General features: G+C 41.8%; 1 protein-coding gene and 1 long non-coding RNA gene across 2 annotated transcripts in view; one reads left to right on the top strand and one right to left on the bottom strand.

Annotated features, from left to right (window-relative positions):
* Window positions 1-17,634, top strand: part of LOC136845338 (uncharacterized) — a 198,428-nt gene extending 180,794 nt beyond the window's left edge. The window contains exon 4 of the long non-coding RNA XR_010855143.1: window positions 16,151-17,634. This is a non-coding gene — a long non-coding RNA (uncharacterized lncRNA). The remainder of the gene's footprint in view (window positions 1-16,150) is intronic.
* ND-B8 (NADH dehydrogenase (ubiquinone) B8 subunit) overlaps window positions 6,614-20,908 on the bottom strand; it is a 77,834-nt gene continuing 63,539 nt past the window's right edge. The window contains exon 3 of the mRNA XM_067115564.1: window positions 6,614-6,747. Coding sequence (XP_066971665.1) covers window positions 6,665-6,747 — 83 coding nt within the window. The 3' untranslated portion in view covers window positions 6,614-6,664. The remainder of the gene's footprint in view (window positions 6,748-20,908) is intronic.

The raw sequence follows: 20,908 nt of genomic DNA, 5'->3' as shown, positions 1-20,908 counted from the left end.
GATTTTTCTACCCCAAAACATTATGGATGATAATGAGTTAGAGAACAGAAATCATTAGCACTGGTACATTGCTTGTCATTCCTACCTGGTAAGAGAGCTGCTGCAGGTAGATACTGCCTCTGGTCGGCGCTCATCTTAACTACATAGGGTGTGGCGAGTTGGCCAGACGCATCTCTACATCAGTGGGTACTTTGCAGCAAGAGATGAACCTGGTGATTAACAAAGTATACAAGTAGCCAGTTACCCCTGCCCTAGGCACAGACCAAATGACCAGAATAAAAAACACGAACATCACCTACACCATAAAATATAAAAACTCCACCCACCCATTAAAACTAAGACTGGTGGGTCTCCAGGTACACAGTACCCCCAGGCTCCCCTTACGACTCAACACCTGCGTTCAAGGCGAAGAGAAAAGGAAGGAAGAAAAGCTTCCTATGCTTCCTCCCCCAACACCATGCCAGCCACAGATAATGGCCTTAAAGTATTACAATTTTCAAAAGTGGTTTCCACATCACGAAGATAACGGTTCGCGAAGATAGACTTTGCACCTCCAGTAAGTCGTTTGAAGAAATGAATGCTCGAGGCGTGGAGACCGCTCTGATCTTGTGAGCCTTAGCTCTGACGGACGATAAAGCCTCTTCTCCAGTCTGAGAATTGGCTTTGGAGATCAAATCCTTCAAGAAGACAGGCAAGCCATTTTTGGACAGGGCACAAGACAGATTTCTAACTGAGCACCATAAATTACCCGTAGGACCTCGAACCTTCTCTGTTCTGTGCAAATAGCACCTCAGTGCTCTTACTGGGCACAGAACTGTCTCCTCCTCATTTGGGCCCACTATTTCCAAGAGGCTTTTAATTATGAAGGAATGAGGCCAGGGTTTGGTTGAGTCTTCATTTTTAGCTATAAAGCCCAGGGTGGGAAATTCCGACTCATATGTCAAGAGCATGCACCTCACTGACCCTTTTGGCGGTTGCTAATGCTATGAGAAAAAGGGTCTTCCTGGTAAGATTTGTAGCGAAGCAGAACGAAGATGCTCGTAGTGAGGTTGTGAGAGCCACTTCAAAACTACGTCCAAATTCCGAGACGGCCTCTTGCCCCTTGGATTTGAAGGTATCTAAGGATTTTAGGAGGTTGGACAGGTCTTGATTGGCTGAGAGATCCATTCCTCTGTGCCGGAACATCGAACTCAGCATAGCCCTGTATCCTCTGATCGTAGAGGAGGAAAGGCCTCTAGATGTCCTAAGCACAGGAGAAAATCAGCAATGTCTGTAACAGACGTCTTAGAAGACGAGATGTCATTTTCTTCTACACCAGGCTCCAAAGATTGTCCACTTGGCTTGAAAGACCTTGTCGGAAGATGGGCATCTACACTTCACAATTGCTTCTGAAAATGCTCTTGAAAACCCCTTCTGTTTGAGAAGTTTCCTAACGGTCTGAAACCCTGTCAGGGCCAGGGTGAACAGTCCTTGGTGGAACTGCCTGAAGTGGGGCTGTCTGAACAGACTTGGTCTCTGTGGTAACAACCTTGGGAAGTCTGTCAGCAGCTTGAGGAGATCCGGAAACCATTCCTGTCACGGCCAGAATGGGACCACTAGAGTCGTTGTGACGCTCATGTGGCTGTGGAATTTGTTGAGGACTTCCTGTATCATACAGAACGGTGGGAAGGCATAGAGATCCTTGTGTGACCAGTCTTTTGACATTGTGTCCATCGCCCATGCTAGAGGGTCTGGTACTAGCGAACAAAAGACTGGTAGGTGATGATTCTCGGATGTCGCAAACAGATCTGTAAGTGGTTTCCCCCACAGTTTCCACAGGTCCTCACACACCTGTGGATGAAGAGTCCACTCTGTGGGGAGTACCTGACTGCGACGGCTCAACCCGTCTGGAGGGAGCTTGCCCTGGATGAACCTCCCATAAAAGGGGTTTTTGCTGCTTGGTAAAGGAAGAATGAATGCATCCCTCCTTGCTTCTTTATATATGTCAGGGCCGTTGTGTTGTCTGAGTGTTTGGTCACTACTTGATTGTGGACTACCTGTACAAAAGCTGAAGGCCTAGCTGAGTTGCTCTCAGCTCCGTGAGGTTGATGTCCAGCGAATCTGCTCCAGGGACCAAGTTCCTGACACTTCTTGGGTGTCTAGAAGTGCACCCCAACCCAGATCTGACACGTCTGCATAGAAGTCTAGGTTGGGGTTCAATGGATGAAGGGACTTCCCTTCTGACTACCACCACAGGAGATCTTCCTTTAGCTCTTGTGACATCGGAAAGACAAATGTGTCCGGATGAACTTTCCTGTCCCAGTTAGCCCGCAGGTAAAACTGAAGAGTTCTCATATGAGCCTTCCTAGGGGAACAAATTGCTCCATAGAGGCTAAAGTACTGAGAATGCTCATCCATTGGTTTGCTGAGCAGGTTTGACAGGCGAAGAATTCGTCAACTTTCTTCAGGCATGACTGAATTCTTTATGGTGACGGAAAAACCTGAAAACTCTGAGAGTTTATTGTCATCCCCAAATAGAGAATCGTCTGTGATGGAACCAGCTGGGACTTCTGGAGGTTTATTAGGAGTCCTAACTCTTGAGCTAAACGAAGGATCTTCAGGAGGTCCTCCGTGCACCTCTCCTTTGACGGTGATCGAAGGAGCCAATCATCTAGAAAGAGGGAGATATTTACCCCCATCGGATGAAGCCACTTGGAGAGCGGAGCAAGGACTTTGGTAAAAACTTGCAGAGTGGTTGAAAGGCCGAAGCACAAGGCCCGAAACTGGTACACTCTGTTGCGAAATACGAATCTTAGGTATTTCCTGGACTCTGGATGTACAAGAATGTGAAAATAGGCATCTTGCATGTCTGTAGTTGTCATCCAGTCTCCCCGGTGAATGGATGACATGACAGAGTGACTTGTTTCCATCTTGAATTTTGTTTTTTCGATAAAGAAATTCAAGGCGCAGACGTCCAGTACCGGCTTCCATCCCAGATGCCTTGGGAACTACAAAGAGGCGGTTGTAAAAACCATCCGACCTGGCCTCTTCGACTTCCTCGATGGCTCTCTTCTCAAGGATGGCTGAAACTTTGTTGGAAAGGGCTGAAAACCTCTCGGATCCTACCAAGTAGGCGGTCAACTTGATGGGTGTGTTGACTAATGGGGGCTTCTCTCTGAATGGAATAGGGTAGCTGTTTCAGCACTGACACAATCCACTCCTCTGCTCCCCTTGCACTCCACCTCCCCCAGTAATGGAGGAACCTGGCTCCCACTGGCACATGGAGGACTTCTTGAAAGGGCAAGACGAGAAATGCAGGTTTGGCCTGGGCCTTGACTGAGTTCTGGTCCTCCTACCCTGAAAGGGCAGTGGCTGAAGTGGGGAAACGGCCCCGGTACTTGTAGATGAAGAATCCCTGGGGTGTCTAGAAGAACGACCTAAAAGGTCCTGTGTGCTTGTCTTCTGAAGAAATGTTGCTGACTGTAGCTTGAGGGAAGAGGTGCTGGTGATCAAGAGGAGAGTATAAAAGGGCAGACTTCTGAGAAGCTGTGACACTCTTCTTGGTGAACGAACACTAGAGCTCTCTCTCCTTCAGTGCTCCCATTGCGTAGAGAGAGGCTAACTCTTGAGAGCCATCCCTGATCCCTGCACGACAGGACATTCAGCCAATTTGCCATGATGTCCTCAGGAAGCAAAAAGCAATTCTTAATCTTACGGGGTAAAGTGCCCACCAACCAATCTAAGAAGCTTATCACTTCAAAACTTCTAAAAAGGTTCTTCAGAAGGTGGTCGAGTTCTATAGGGGAGAACATCACCTTAGCAACAGCGAAGGCTGATCTCCAAGACTAGTCTATAAGTCCTGAGAAGTCCCCTTGGGAGGAGTCAGCCACTCCCAGTGAGGGAGCTTCTCCGATGTCGTTGGAAGAATACCTCCAATGCATGAGACGAGAGGAAGGATAAGTGAACGAAGACTTTACCTGCTCTCTCTTTCTGAGAGCCAACTCTCTAGCTCATTGAGAGCCTTCCTAGCAGAAGATGAAAGCACCATCTTCGAAAGACTGGAGGAGTCAGCAAGCTTATCACTGACGAAAAAAGTCGAAGCCGGGGAGGCCGGGGCTGCAGGCGAGAAGAATCCTGGAGAGTTATACAGTAAGTATGACAATAAAGCTGCACAGGCTGTTGGAGAGGAGCCATGATCCATATCACCTTCTTCTTCCGACAAAATGGGGGATAGATACTACTCCTGAGGGGCCTGGGCTGAAGAAAAGGGCTCGCTCTTAAGCAAACTTAAGATGTCAGCCAGCTGACGCTGAATCGGTGCTAGCGATGGGTCCGTTGAATCAGCAGCAGGCATTGAAGGGTTAGTTGTCGTCAGGTGTTTGGCATCTGGCACCAGACGCATCAGAGAATGTGCATGTCGTTCCATGGAAGGCAGAGTCCGTCCATGTACTGAAGTCTTGGACACTGTAGGGTGCTCAGATACTGAAGGGCGCTCAGAAACTGAAGGGCACTTGGGCATAACTAGAGGATTGGGTGTTGATGGGCGCTCAGGGCCTACTGAGAGTAACTGGGAGGTCGGCTGCTCTTGGGAACCCGCGAGAAGGTGAGGAGTGTCTTGGTGCAGACAAACACCTGGGTTCCTGCACAGGGAGTTCTGGAGAAAAGTGTTCTTGGGAATCCCAGAAACTACATGAAGGCTGTTGCAGGGGCTCTCTAAATCTCCTTTAAGGCACCGGAGGGAAGCGGACTGTATCTGCTGCGGGCCTTTTCAGTGGCTGCGATTCATCACTAAAGCGCCACTGGTGCCTTTTCTCAGGACTGTAAGCCTTGGAACTTGAGGACAGCCTACTCACCTCCAGCTGGATGCCTTTCCAACGGTGATCCTTTTTCACGACCTGGGAAGTTGCAACAGGTCCGACTGAGGGGATGACTGCCAGTGGCAGACCCCACCGACCTCCCTTCGGCCTCTGGTATGACTGCTCTCATGTGTAGGGTAGTAAGACAGTGGCCTTTTCCTAGGAGCGTTGGCGGGGATGAGCAGCTGCCTCCTCCAGTGACACTTCACTAACACTAACACTTTTTTTCCACTTTGTCCATAAGGATGCACTGAAGTATCCAATTGGGTCACTGTATCCACTATTAACGCCATTTTAACATCAAAATTATGCACGAGTTTCGACTTGAGGCTGGCAAGGGGGTTGAGATCGGAAGTGAGGGAGCTCGGTAAGGAGCAGGTTGAATAGTCGAAGGACTGGGAACATGTGACAGTGAGAGCAGGCATGGATAGAGCAGGAATATTATCATCAGCAGAACTATCTACGGTCTTGCTATCTACTGTCTTACTCTTGACTTTAGCGGCTGCCTTAAGTTTTCTTTCTCTGTCTAGTTTTGCTAAATGAGACCCCAAAACCTTCCATTTTTTAGCATCCCTCTCAGAACATTTGTCCCAGATTCGATCAATTGAACACTCATCCCCTGCATCCTATACACACAGAGTCTGCAATAGTGTAGGCTAGTAGCACTAGTCAGACATGCTAAGTAACAAGTCTAACAGTCACAATTATAATTAAAGTTAAGTCGAGGAAAAACATCCTAAATTGAGAAGAAATGGTCTTGCTAAGAGAACCTAATGTAAATACAAAGCCGTATGCTACCAATACTTCACCAAAGAAGAATCTCAATGGAAAAGTGACGACAGCCAAAATTTAAGCTGACTGCTTACAACTGAACTTCAGTAGGAAACCGGCAGGAAACAATTGAGCTCTCTGCTGAAATTGTTCCTTGCTTAATCCGAAAGTGGGTGGGATCTAGTCAACTACACCGACACTAGTGCTACCACGAATTTCAAAATTTTTAAGCAGCTGGCGAGTGAAACTGTAAGCAGTGTAATTACTTGGTAAGTCACATATATAAAATTAGAAATTCTGATGGCAATTTGTTGTTATTTAGTTGCTTGGCAGCCAGCAGGTCCCTGTTCATGAATGCCATGAAAATACTATTCAGTGTTGCACTGCTATGAAAATAGCAACTGCCTTCAATATATTGGTGGTTTATGCTCATGAAATGGTATATGGTACTCTTATTACAAGACAGTCTATCCACATTAACAGTAACTTTGGTCCTTCTCTTATTTTTTTGGTGCTTAATGCTAAAATCTTAAAAACAAATACAGTACTCTGTATTCTCAAAGAAAAAACAAATACAGTACTCTGTATTCTCAAAGACAAAAGACATCATCAGGATACTTATGAATTCTTATGAATGTCTTAATACATTAAAAAAAATGTTCCTTTCTGACATGTAGTTATCCCTTGGCAGATGAAATAAAAACACTTGCCCCACTCTGTCACCAAAGGAGTGGCTAATTCAACTACAGTACTGTACTGTGAAAATAAAGTATGCTGTACTTTGTTACTGCATCTAGGATTCAAGTTATTGGAGGCATAGCCAAAACTTTAGATGTGAAATGTATTTCACAGCACATACCCAACATGCTTGAACCAACATTTGTTGGTATTCTGGTCCAGTCTTTATTTCATTATTGCCTATCACCAGTCTTGCGTGATGAGACATACCCTAGTTTAACCAATTCCATCAAAATAACTGATTGCAAGGTTTTAAAGAAACAAAGACCTCAAAGGGTACCTACTTTATACATACTATACACAAAACATTACATGACTACTTATGTAACTAATTTTTCAACAGCACTTGCTACTTCACTAGCTGACTGATCTGCAACTGACACACAGGTCTCTTGTCCCAAATCTGTTAAAAAAAAACAAAATTAGATTAGACAAACAAAAACCAACAGTTGACAACATACTGAAATACGCTGACTGTTAAAATACTGAAAAGGTAACTCCAAACCTAGCTCGCAAGTTTTGTAAACAGTTACTTCTCACATATAAGTTAATGCAATGTTACATTTGAATAAAGTATCAACAATATCATGGGTAAAAATCAAGAAGCAGTGTATTAATTTCACATACAGCATGTTTTGCAACATGTTTGTAACAACTAAGTCTAGGCAACTTTAAATTAAAACTACCCCCTCAATGGGTTTGTTCAGTACATAGTAAGCCCATAAAACTAGTCAAAATTATCTCTATAATTATGGCTGAAAAGTTAGATCACCATTCTTTACTGCATGACACATGGCCAGATAGGACTGGAGTATGGTTCCTGATCATAAAATCAGATTTATACTATTTGAATCTTCTAATAAAAATTTCTCCTGTTCCATATATCACATGGAACAAATTACAACTTTTAGATCAACCTTCCAACATATTATTACAGTAAAATAAAACTTATTTAGGGGCTTCAATTATATACTAAATCTAATTACAGGTTTTTCCTATACAAAATGTCATTTTTATAATAAAATAAAGTTTTATGTATACAGTACTTACCAAGTAATTACATTGCTATCAATTTCTATTAACTGGCAGCTAGAATTTTTGAAATTCGCAGTAGTGCTACTTTTGTTTTGGCTAGGCGAGTGACCCCACCCACTTTCGCGGTAAGAGGAACCAGCTCAGCAAATGAGCTCAATATGTTCATGCCTTCCTAACCATGCGAGTGGAGGAGGGAAGGCTTTGATTATGTAATTACTTGGTTAGTATATGTAAAACTCTCATTTTATTTATTATAAAAATGTCATTTTTATATAAGCTACTTACCAAGTACTGTAATTACATAGCTGAAGCCCACATTGGAGGAGGTGGGATGCATGGATTATCTATTCCAGTACATTAAAAATTGTAATGTAAATGAAATAAAAGTACTGCTAGCATTGGTAAAAATGCTTGCTGGTTCCTTACCTGTCGAGAGAGCTGCTACAGGAAAGTACTACCTCTGGATGACGCTCATCTCAACATATAGTGGCATGGCGGTGTAGCCAGGAGTCGCCTACTACATTAGAGTGATTCTTTGTTGCGAAGGAGTGTCCAATTGCACACAAAGAATTAACAAAGTTGCCCTTCCCTGGGCACATTACCATAAAACAAAACCAGAGAATAAAAACACAATTGCCTATTGCCAATGTTAAAAAGCATTACCCAACCATTAATAGACAAAACTGGTGAGCACTCCAAATACAAAGTACCCCAAGGCTCCCCTACAACTCGACACCATCAATCAAGGTGAAAAAATAAGAAGGATGAAGGAAGACTCCTACACTCCTCCTCCCAACACCATACCAGCAACCAAAATATGACCCAAGGTACTGTAATTTTTATAAACAGTTTCAATTTCACGCAAATAACGAGAGGCAAACACCAATTTGCATTTCCAAAACGTTGTTTGGATAATATAAGTGGTAGACAAATTATGTCTAAAAGCCAGGGACGTGGCTACTGCCCTCACTTCATGCGCTTTTACTTTCACTAAGGGTAACACATCCTCCTCAATCTGTGAGAGTGCCTCTAGAATACGATCCTTCATAAAAATGCCAAGGCATTTTTTGAAAGAGGGCAAGAAGGATTCTTTACTGAGCACCAAAAGTTGCTTGAAGACCCATGGATCTTTACTGGTCAAAGAGTTCTTTCTATGTCCTCTGGACCTAGAATATCTACTAAACTTTTAATAATGAATGAGCAAGGCCAGGGACTGGAAAGGGTCTCATTTTTAGCTAAGAATCCTAGGTTAAACGAGCAAATTGCATTACCCTGAGAAAATCCAATCTTTTTATCAAAAGCATGTAGTTCACTTACCTACTTGGCAATAGCTAACGCTTTTAGGAACAGTCTCCCTAGTTAGGTCCCTCAAAGAGATAGATTGCAGGGGTTCAAAACATGATTGTGACAGCCACTTAGAACCTTGTCTAGATTCCAGGCTACTAGCTTTTCTTCTTTCTGTTTGGTCATGTCAAACGACTTGATGAGATCAGAAAGATCTTTGCTAGCAGAGAGATCTAAGCCCCTATGTCTTCAGACAGAGGTCAACATTGCCCAGTAGCCTATAATGGCTGAGGTAGACAGATTCCTGGAAGACTTTAAATAGAGCAGGAAATCACCTATCTCTGTTACAGGTGTCTTGGAAGACGAGATGTTGTGTCTCCTGCATCAGTCACGGAAGACTGTCCACTTGGCCTGATAAACTTTGCTTGAGAAATGTCGTCTGCAACGAGCAATAGTGTTTACAACTACCTCTGAAAATCCTTTCGCTTGTACCAATCTGTAGACAGTCTGAATGCGATCAGAGCCAGAGTGGACAGTCTTTGATGGAACTGCCTGAAATGTGGTTTTTTGCATAGTTTAGACTTTTGAGGCAACAGCCTCAGAAAATCTGTGAGAAGTTCCAGCAAGCCCAGGAACCATTCCTGTGCTGGCCAGAAAGGGGTTACTAGAGTCATTGTTACATTCCGATGATTTTGGAACTTGTTTATTACTTCTCTCACCTTCTTGAATGGGGAAAAGGCGTAAAGGTCTTTGTTCAACCAATCTAAAAGCATTGCATCCGTCGCTCATGCTTGTGGATCTGGCGCTGGCAAACAATACAGAGGGAGATGATGGTTCTTTGCGGTCGCAAACAGATCTAGAACTGGCCTTCCCCACAGTTTCCATAACTCTAGGCACACAGGGGAGTCCAGAGTCCATTCTGTGGGAAGAACTTGCTTTCGGCGACTGAGTTCGTCTGCTAACACGCTGAATTTCCCCTGAATAAACCTGGGTTTGATTCTAATCTGCCTAAATGAGCAGGGCTCTTGCTGCTTGGCAAAGGGTAAATGAATGAGTTCCCCCATTTTTTGACACAAGACAGTGCCATGGTGTTGTCCAAGTGGATGGTCACTGTCTTTCTCCTGGACACCGATGCGAACGCCTGCAATCCCCAGTAAATTGCTGTCAATTCTTTCACACTGATGTGCCATTTGCCCCAACCTAGGTCTGATGCGTCTGAATAAAACACTAGGTCGGGGCTCAGAGGAAGGAGTGACTTTCCTCGAGAGAGCTTGTCTCTTCAATTACACAACACAAGGTTCTCTTTTATTTCCTGTTATTGGAAAAATGGAAGAATCCGGGTATTTGTTTCTGTTCCAACTGATTTTCGGAAAGAACTTAAGTTTCTCATGTGTAGCCTTCCCAGGGACATGAACTGTTCCATGGATGAGAGGGTTCCCAACAGGCTCATCCAGCTGTTCGCAGAACAGAACTGAAGGGAGAGAAATTTATTTACCTTCTGAAGGCAAGAGTCTATCATTTGGAGGGAGGGAAAAACCGAAAAATCTGCGAGTTTAGCCTCATCCCCAAATAAGCCATCTCCTGAGAAGGAGTCAGTTGAGACTTTGGAAAGTTTATCAAGAGGCCCAATTCCTGGGTGAGAAGAAGGGTCTTGTGAAGGTCCTCCGCACATTTATCCCTCGACTGGGAGCGACTGAGCCAATTGTCGAGACACTTTACAGCGAAATGTTAACCCCCTTCAAATGTGACCATTTCGCTATTGAAACTAGTAAATGCATGAATACCTGCGGAGCCGTGGACAGGCTGAAGCAAAGGGCTCTGAACTGGTACACCTTGCTCTGGAACACAAACCTTAAAAACCTCCTCGAGTCCTGATGAACTGGGACTTGGAAGTAGGCGTCTTTCATGTCTGTCGAAATCATCCAATCTTCCAAACGAATGGACGCATGGATGGACTGGGATGTCTCCATTTTGAATTTTGTTTTCTGCACGTACAAGTTCAGGGCACTCACACCCAGAACTGGCCTCTGAAGACTTGGGGACTACAAACAGCTGATTGTGGAACCCTGGAGAGGAGGTGTCCTCGACTAGTCTGATTGCTTCTTTTTCGACATTTCTTGGGAGAGGGCTGAAAACCTCTCGGAGCCTGCAGAGTAGGCTGTCAATAAGACGGGCTTGTTGGTTAAGGGAGGTTTCCTTAGAAATGGGATCGAGTAACCCTCTCTAAGGATTTGAACAATCCAACTCTCTGCCCCTCTTGCTTCCCAATGCTCCGAAAAGTGGACGAGTCTTGCTCCCACAGGTGTGCAGAGGACTAGATCTCACTTACGTGTAGGTGGTTTATTAGGGGACTTTTTAATTGCCCGAGGGGTGAAATGGGAGTTTCCACGAGGTCTGGGGAAGCCTCTTTGTCTGCCCCTACCCCGAAAGGGTTAAGGTTGTATAGGAGAAACTGTCCTAGAGTTGAAGGCCAGAGACTCCCTAGGGCATCCAGCTGATTGTGTGAGAAGGTCCTGAGTGGACTTTTTCTGCAGTTCAGAAGCAATCTGCAGCACAGTAGCCTGAGGGAATAGGTGTTTCTTGTCAAGCGGAGAGAAGAGGAGTGCTGACTTCTGGGAAAGTGTTACTCCCTTCTTGGTGTAGGAACACCAAAGCTCCTTCTTCTTGAGAACACCCATTGCAAACAGCGAGGATAATTCAAGTGAACTGTCTCTAATACCTTTATCCAGGCATGAGATGACCCTAAAAAGTCTGAAGAGAAGTCCTCCGGAATATGAAGGTAATACTTTAATTTGCTGGCAAGAGCTCCTACTGCCCAGTCTAAAAAACTGAGTACTTCCAAAACCTTAAACAAATGTGTTAAGCATTTGTTTAAGGTGGTCCAATTCCGATGTTGAGAACAAAATCTTTGCTGAATTAAATGCCGACCTTCTGGAGGAGTCAATCAACCCGGAGAAGTCTCCCTGGGAGGAGGCAGAAGCTCCCAGGGATGGGGCCCTCTCTGGTTGCATAAGATAGGAATCTTCTCTGTGACAATCTAGGTGGCAGACAACTAAAAGAGGCTCTTCCCTGCTCTCTCTTGCTCGAGAGGCAGCTTTCCACTTTATGGAGAGATTTCTTAGCTGAAAAGACAAGCCCCATTTTAGGTAGCCTCAAAGAAGGAGTCATCTGGTTGTCCATTAGGTACATCGAAGCTGGAGCTGCAGGGGAGAAGAAGTCTGGAAAAGTGGCTAGCAGAAACCAGAGTAAGGAGGCATGCGCCGATCCACATCTTCCTCCTCCTCAGAAGAAATGGGTGACAGTTCTGCAATTGGCTGAGGGACCGAGGGTGCTTTCTTAACCCTTTAACGCCGAAGCCCTATTTACAAAAACGTCTCCCGTATGCTGGCGGCGTTCGGTGAGTTAGCGCCGAAGCGGAAAAAGTTTTTTTAAAAATCACAGCACGCTTAGTTTTTAAGATTAAGAGTTCATTTTTGGCTCAATTTTTTGTCATTGCCTGAAGTTTAGTATGCAACCATCAGAAATGAAAAAAAAAATCATTATCATATATAAATATTGGAATATATGACAGCAAAAAAAAAAACTCGCGGTGTAAGCAAAACGGTTAAAGCTAATGAGTTAATTTTTTTTTTAGTTGTATTGTACACTAAATTGCAATGATTTTGGTATATAACAAATTTTAAAACGATCAAAGCAACACAGAGAAAATATTATCACAAAATGATGCATGAATTCATAACGTGCGGACGTAAAAAATTTTTTTTTTAAAAAATTCACCATAAATCGAAATATTGTGCTAGAGACTTCCAATTGGTTGCAAAATGAAGATAAATGATTGAATATTACTAGATCGTAAGAGCTTTAGCTTAAAATTGCGTTTTTTTACCATTTCGGTCGAGTCAAAGTTGACCGAAGGTTGAAATTTTGGCAGTTATCGTGGTTTATATGAAAATATTTCCAAACTGATAAAAGCTACAACCATGGGTTGTATTTTGCTGTATTTTACATGAAATTGCGCACATTTTCATATATAAAACTTTATGTAACGGCTAATATAGAACAGTGCAAAAATTACGACAAAATGACGAAAGAATTTATGAAATTTTCGGCTGAGTTACCACCCCGTGCGTAAGAAAAAGTTTTTCAAAAATTCACCATAAATCGAAATATTGTGCTAGAGACTTCCAATTTGTTGCAAAATGAAGGTACATGATTGAATATTACTAGAATGTAAGAGTTTTACCTTACAATTGTGTTTTTTCGACCATTTCGGTCGAGTCAAAGTTGACCGAAGGTTGAAATTTTTTGTAGTCGGCGTGCGATGCGTCCACTCGGCACCCAACAGACAATTTTAGTCGACGTATGATACGTCCAATAGGCGTTTAAGGGTTAATCAAGCACAGGATATTATCCAATTGGCATTGAATTGACTGAAAAGAAGGATCCACTACTGAGAGAGCCTGTTGCGCTAAAGAAGATGAAGAGGGTGACGTGACGGAGCAAAGCTGCAACTGCAGGAGTGGGAGTAGGCAGCACAGAAGAAGAGAGGGGTGCTGCAGAGGGTTCGGAAAAAATTGGGTGCTCAGAAGCGGAAATGGACTTGATGCCAACAGACTGTCTTGTGGCAAATGGCAGATGGGTGCCAACGGGCGCTCGGGAGCCGACGGGTGCATAGGCGCCAACGGGAGCTCAGGAGCCGATGGGCACTCGGCTAAGGGGTGCTAAAGAGACAATGGTCTTACAGAAGACGATGGGCGCTAAGAAAGAGCCACAAAATAAGGAGCAGCACGTTCAACAGGAAATGGAAGTTTTGGCACCACTGGGCACATTGGTGCCAATGACTTCTTCCCAGAAGCCAAAGAAGATTCAGGTAAAGCTGATTATTCAGGATCTACAGGAACAGGAGCTGGGCGCTGGTGAGCGCTCTGACATCACTACATGTCCTGGCATATCCTCCGAAACTACGGATGGGCGTAAAGAAGAAGACGAGGTCCTAGAAGCAGAAGAGCGCTTACGAACAGTAGCACGCTTATTAGACGGAAGCTGTCCCACTAACTCCGGATGATCCTGGGAGAAATGTTCTGGACTGTCCCAAAAACTACAGGACAGCAGTCACTCTGCAGAAGTTTCTTTACCCTTCCTAACTGAAACTGAAGGAGGCCGAGATATACCTGGGGCACATCTCTTCAGAGAGCGAGATTCTCCTCGAAAACGCCATTGGTGCCTAGGACTAAATCACTGCTGGAAACACTAGATGAAAGATGATCCACTTCCATAGAGACACCTTTCCAGTGGTGCTCCGTCTTAACCTGGGACACAGCAACAGGTCCGACTAAGGGGGCGACTGCCTGTGGGCAGACCAATCATCAACCTCCTTTGGGCTGTCAGTTTGGCTCCTCCCAGGTTTAGGGGAGTTTGCCAGGGACCTTGGCCTAGGAGAATTGGCAGGACAGACAGCCACCTCCTCCACTAACACTTCACCATCACTCTTCACGTTCACTTGTCCGTCAGGACTTTAACAGAAGCACCAATTTTCTCCACTGTATCAACTAATAACCCAAACTTCAGGTTAATTCTAGATTCAAGGCTGGTAATGGGGTCAGGTTCCGAAGTAAGGGAGCCAGGGTGTGGAGTGGTTGGTACAGACTGAGAAGAGGGATTGGGTGGAACAATAGACAAGGAATCACAATTATTATCAATAAAAGATTTAGCAGACATCTGACTAGCTAAAGTCTTCTTACTACTAGCTCTTGCCGCTGCTTTCCTCCTTTTGTCCCTGTCTAATTTGGCTGAATGACTACTCAAAGTCTTCCACATTTTACCATCCCATGAAACACATTCCTCACAAGTCAATTCAGGAAAACATATTTGACCCCTGCAAGATGCACAAAGAGTATGAGGGTCATAGCAGGCTTTAGTCAGTCGTGTACTGTAGCCTTTATTGCAATACTAAAACACTGAGAACCTGAATCAGACATTGCCGACAAGTCACGAGTAAAAAATCTATAGATAGTCAATATTCAAAAGCAAAAGTCAACATCAGTAATATTGGTCTCTTGAGAAAACCTGACAATGTCTAATTATGCTGAAAAGGCTACCATAAAGAGGATAATTCACCAATGATTCCAAAGATCAAAAACGAAGAGAAAATTCCCAAAAACCGCTGCTGCCAATCACTGTATCCACAGCCATCAGTTGGCAGAAACATATTGAGCTCGTTTGCTGAGCTGGTTCCTCTCTTACCCCGAAAGTGGGCGGGGCCACTCGCAACTGCCCGTGGACTTTTTTCTTACACCATGTGCATTTGCATATCTTTCTCTTTCCACTGACGTGTTTTTTCTTAAACTGGCCAACCTTAAAGTTTGCCCGGTCTGGGGGTGTGATTAATATATATTTAGCCCGTCCCTAAAGACTTAAATTCTACTTCAAGTTAGCCTAAGTCTTTTATGAATACCACCTGAAAGATAGAAAGAATACTTCATATTATGGATGACTACCATTTTTTATTTTTACTGGATGATAATTAACACTAAGAATTTCTTTTTCTTTTGTAGTTTATATTACTGTCAGGTTCAACATCATTGCCACAAAATGATGTAAGAAAACCCAATACAGATTAAGGAAATAGAGTATCATTGACGACATTCTAATAAGGAAGACTATCTTCAAGAAGCCTCAAAATGTCAATGATCTTGTAAATAATTTTTACTTTAGAAACCTTGAAATGAAGATAATCAGCACCCTTGACCCAGAATTTCCTGAGGATACATTCAAGTCCTGAATGCTACACTGTTCTACAACAGCTTCATTACAAAATGGCAGGGGGAAGCAAGCTATCAAGAAGCCATTTCTCATGACAGCTTGGCAAATTTATAAGTATTACAGTGAAGTTTCTTACCTTTGAGGCAAATCACTACATAACAAAGATATTGCAGTAAACCTTGCATTACATAATTTTCTTGTTATTCAAGAATACAATGACTGACCATATGGAAGTTTAACTAGATAACACTTGGTTAAGTGTTCCTATATTGCAAAGGAATCATGATCTGTGAAGTTTTTTATGCGGATTTTGCAAAGGAATAACTTTGTGTTGTCAAGATGCAGACTTGACCAAGACATCTTTGTCAAAGTCTATCACACCTGCTATACAGGAACCTTTGTCATTACACTGTTAATTGTATGTAGTCAACTAGCTATCACCATAAAAGAATGAAGCTCACCTAAAATTTAATCTTTTTCAGTAAAGTAATAATGCTAAGTAAAATTGTGGTATATAGTTTTTTTTTTAGCACAAGTGAAAAGAGGTTTACTTCTATAGTAAGGGGGAATGCAATGGGTTTGAAAACCAAAAGAAAAAGTAATGGATTGTGTTGAAATAGGGTTTTGTATAGAGAGAGACTGATTTGTATTTTTGAAACATATTTTCTTTTTACTTCTATTTATTTTTGTTATGCATTTTTTAGTTTGTTTGTTTTTTGTTACAGGAGTCTGCTACTGAACCTTGCATTACATAATTTTCTTGTTATTCAAGAATACAATGATTGACCATACAGAAGTTTCACCAGATAACACTGAGTTAAGTGTTCCTATATTGCTGAGGAATCATAATCTGTGAAGTTTTTTCATGCAGATTTGGCAAAGGAATAACTTTGTTGTCAAGATGCAGACTTGACAAAGACATCTTTGTCAAAGTCTATCACACCTGCTGTACAGGAACCTAGTAAAAATGGAACTCTCAGACCCCCTATACCTTGATGATAACCACCATTTAAATGGACCTTTGTCATTACACTTATTTGTATGCAGTCAACTAGCTATCACCATAAAAGAATCAAGCTCACCTAAAATTTAATCTTTTCAGTAAAGTAATAATGCTAAGTAAAATTGTGGTACGTAGTTTTTTTTTTTAGCATGATAAGGGAAAAGAAGTTTACTTCTATAGTAAGGGGAATGTAATGGGTTTGGAAAACAAAAGAAAAAGCAATGGATTGTTTTGAAATAGAGTTTTGTATAGAGAGAGAGACTGATTTGTATTTTTGAAACATATTTTTTTTTTACTTCTATTTATTTATTTTTATGTTGTTTTAGTTTGTTTTTTGTTACAGGAGTCTGCTATTGAACAATTTGAGTGAAAAAGTGACTTCTCCCCCTTATAAAAACCCTTATTTGAGTGTAAAGAGTACTAATTCAGTGTCTTCTGTTTACACACTGTTAGTGGATCTCATACGGACTTGAGTATTGAGTATTTAATTGATCTTCTTGACAAATGTCGTTAAATAGGGTTTGAGCTTTGTTTCATGGCCAGCAGTATTGGTGTTGGTGTAAGGGAAAATTGATACTATGGTTATATGTTATTCTATTGATTAATTTACGCTGCTGATTTGGATTAAAGTCCCTGATGTAAAGGGCAAGGTAAATGTGTACATATTATTTTGATTTGTTCTGCTGTATTTAATCCCGGTTGTTGTATGTCCATATATCTGGTTGATAATTGTTGTTGTGGTTGAATATATCTTATCATTGCTATTGATAAGCATTTCTCTTTGATCAGAGAAAGCCCTAATGTTGTAAAGGGAAATATTTTTATATATGTGTGTTCTCTTATTTGGATTAAAGACCATAAGGTTGAAGGGGCATATATGTCTACATGATCTGTCTAATCTATTTTGTATATATTGCTGTACTATTCTCTTATACTGACTTGCAGGTAGAGACTAATTCTTTTGATATGCAAATTTTGTTGCTTGTTTTAGTCCCTAATCATTAAGTAGTTGTAGAAAGTAGATGAGTGATTGAGTGTGTATGTGGTAGTTTGTTTTGATATTAAGTTTCACTGTTTGCATTTTGCATTTTGTGTGTACATAAAAATTTGAGTACTATTGTTCAAATTTTGGCCACCCAGTTTTGTAAAGGGGCCCAAAATTCCATTTATTAGTTGTAAGTTAGTTAAAGAATAAATGAATGTTAAGGAAAATTTAGTCTGAATAGCCTTACATATTTTCACCTGAAACCATCAGCCATTTGGCCCCAACAAAATCTGAGCAAAACAAGATAGTATTCTTTATGCAGTAAAATACTGTAGCTACATGAAAGTAATATGTGAAGAACACTACATACAGAGACCCTTGAACAAAATTCAAATTCTTTCAACAGATTTTTTTCACATTGGACACCTACTGAAGGAATCTTGACTTGTGAATAAGTAAGAATTTGGTCCATTTTATGAGTCAGACATGATCAAGTATGGTTGTCTTCATTACTGAAGACCTAAGGGCCATTTTATAACTACATGGATGCAAGCATACAGTACATGCCATTCACAGTGTGGTCAATATGAAATTTTCTGTGCAATATAGACACTGATGAAAACCTTGAACAATCATATTCTTTGGAGATGAGGACAGTTGTTATCATAAAGCTTACGACTTTTATTTGTATTTTTAACAATATATCAAGATTTCCACAAAAAAGGGTCTCATTTTACCCTCACACATAATGATTAAACAACAAAGTTCATATGGTTGCACAGGATACATGGAAAACACAAGAACCTTGAAAACAACAGCTATCTAAAAAATATAGAGAAATATACCATACACACATTAAATATGACCTTTAATCTCCCTACTTTAACTGCTAGAGGTATCCATTTCCAGCTTACCTAACTTATGTGCTACTATATAACATAAGCTCCCAATCAAAATAAGTCATCATCCTCTAGTATACCTAAGAGCAGACACTGTTCACTATCTGACAAAATCTGGAAGTGGGAACAAGCACATCACTGAAAATTTCTACTGAATAACTAAACTGGAAAGCAAATACAGGCAGTCCCCGGTTATTGGTGGGGTTCCGTTTCTGAGGGTGTGATGATAACCGAAAATCGGCAATTTCGGCGCTTTTTCGGCGATTTTTGGGGGTTATCGGCGCCGAAAAGTGCCAATTTTCGGTTATCGGCGCCTCTGTTAGGTTCGTATCGGCGCCAATACCCAATTATCGGCGCCGATAAGTGGAAATCGGCGATTTTCGGCACCGAAAATTGCAGATTTTCGTCACTAGACAAGTGCCATAATACCGGATCGCTGTTAACCGAGCCCGCCATTAACCGGGGACTGCCTGTAGAAATACAGTATAATGTACTAGGAAAAATTGTTTTTAAACATCTGACTTACCTGGGCCCAGCTCCCCTGTTTCTTGCCGGGTCTTTGCATTGCACCAAGGGCAGACAGCGACAAATCTCCTGCAGAGAAAGTCTACGGCGAAACACTAGCGGTTCCAGGAGACTTCTTCCCCACGGCGCCGGACGATGCAGACCCCCACTCCTTCGAGCTGAAGTGACACGAGAGTTCGTGCCTGCCGAAAGACTTTCATGTACAGGACCCACTTCTACAGCCACAGGGCGGATGCTGCCATCTTATGGGGATTGGTACGCTGGCTGCCATGACCAGCTTTGCGCGGAGCTGCCACTATCATCAACCAAGGTCATCAATTCTTTAATCGTATCCATGGGCGTGAAGGTTGGGTTTCTGTCGGCGGCTGATACCAACTTTATATTGTTAACAACCTCACGAGAAACTAACATTTTAAATATTTTCTCTAAAGCACAGTACCATTATCACTTGTCAAACAGAATAAATTATAGGAAGCTTTTAAATCATATATATTTCAGCGCCGACGATTCGTGATCAACGCTTCATCACGATGCATAAGACTCCAGACGCAGCTCACCACTCTGGCAATTCCGTCTTCAAATCATTGTTGCTATAATATTGCTGGCAGACGGAAATTGCGCATAAAACGATGGGCGTCTTTTTTATACATCGTCATCATGCATTACATTTTTAATGTGTAAAATTCCTGTCTAAATATTCATACGGTATGGCTTTCACTTGATGTATTTCATCATTATGTTGTATAATATATACCGTGCCCATTTTGTTTGTCTGTCCAACAGCGAAACACAAATTGCTTGAGTGCGTGTCACGGCAGACGGAGGTCGGGCACCACGTTTCCGTCCGCACTCTTCTATGTCTACCGGTCGACTTTTCATGTCCTCACAAGGCCATTGAAAATAATTTCCAAAGATAATGTCATAGGAGGAAAAAAAATCTTTGAATTGGCTAAAATTTCAGAAACCTTTTTTTTTGTATCAAAGTGATTATGATTCGAAGTGAAAAATCCTGTTACATTTTCATTTCTTTTCAGATTTTTGACAACCTGTCAGTTTTCACTTTTCGTTCCCTCGTTTGAATTTCTAGTGGATAGTACAACAATGCGTAATGGTGTTGCAGAAGTCACTAACATTTTATGGCTTTGGTTATTTTCTGTATACATGAAAGATCCACAGAACAATACTGAATGGAAGATCAAAGCAGTAAATTTTTCGGTTAAATAGCAGTTTCCTCGCTGCTTGGAAGCCCTTGATGGTAAACGTGTTGTTGAAAGCAAACACGACTGTGCGTATGGAAACAGCAGTGTACATTTTCATAAGTTCTATTTTTGTTGCAAACGCAACAGCAACGCGTTAAGGAATCCTAGCCATAGTTTTCAATAAATGTCCTTCATAACACATAAGTCTCACCCACCCCCTGCCACCTCCAATACCATCGTTACATACAGTTTACGGTTCTACATCTTGCTTTGTTTTCGGTCCGAATCCCCCGAAAGTGCTTTGATAGCCCAGAAAATTCATTTGTCATACACACAGACATTATATATACTGTATATATATATATATATATATATATATATATATATATATATATATATATATATATATATATATATATATATATATATATATATATAAATGTTTTATATAGCATCACTCTATAGAATAAGAAATTCTGCAATTTTTTTCTTGGATGACCTGGTATTTTCAGCTCTCATAGTATCACGCGGGAACTAATTGTACAATGTTGTGGTTTCAAATCTAAAGGCTCTAAAACAAACATTCGACGTGCATCTTGGCTCAGACTGCTTAGAAAACATCTGTAGCGACTCTGGTGTCAGCCCCATCCAGACTGACGAGTCATTGCTCATATGTTCAAAACATTATTCTAATCTCTGCAGAAGTCAGTACAACTCAAACAATACAAGAGTAAGCCTGTCCTGAAATGCACGCCCTCAATATATTTTGCAGATTCTTAAACAGTATATTAGGTAGATTATGATAGATGGTGTTGCAATAGTCCACTCTTTTTGTGACACAATTAATCACCTTTTCTTTACAGAACACCCAT

This window comes from Macrobrachium rosenbergii, chromosome 13 (assembly GCF_040412425.1).
Source record: "Macrobrachium rosenbergii isolate ZJJX-2024 chromosome 13, ASM4041242v1, whole genome shotgun sequence".
NCBI lineage: Eukaryota > Metazoa > Arthropoda > Malacostraca > Decapoda > Palaemonidae > Macrobrachium > Macrobrachium rosenbergii.
The sequence above is the reverse complement of the archived record's forward strand: the minus strand, read 5'-3'. Positions and strand labels throughout refer to the sequence as shown.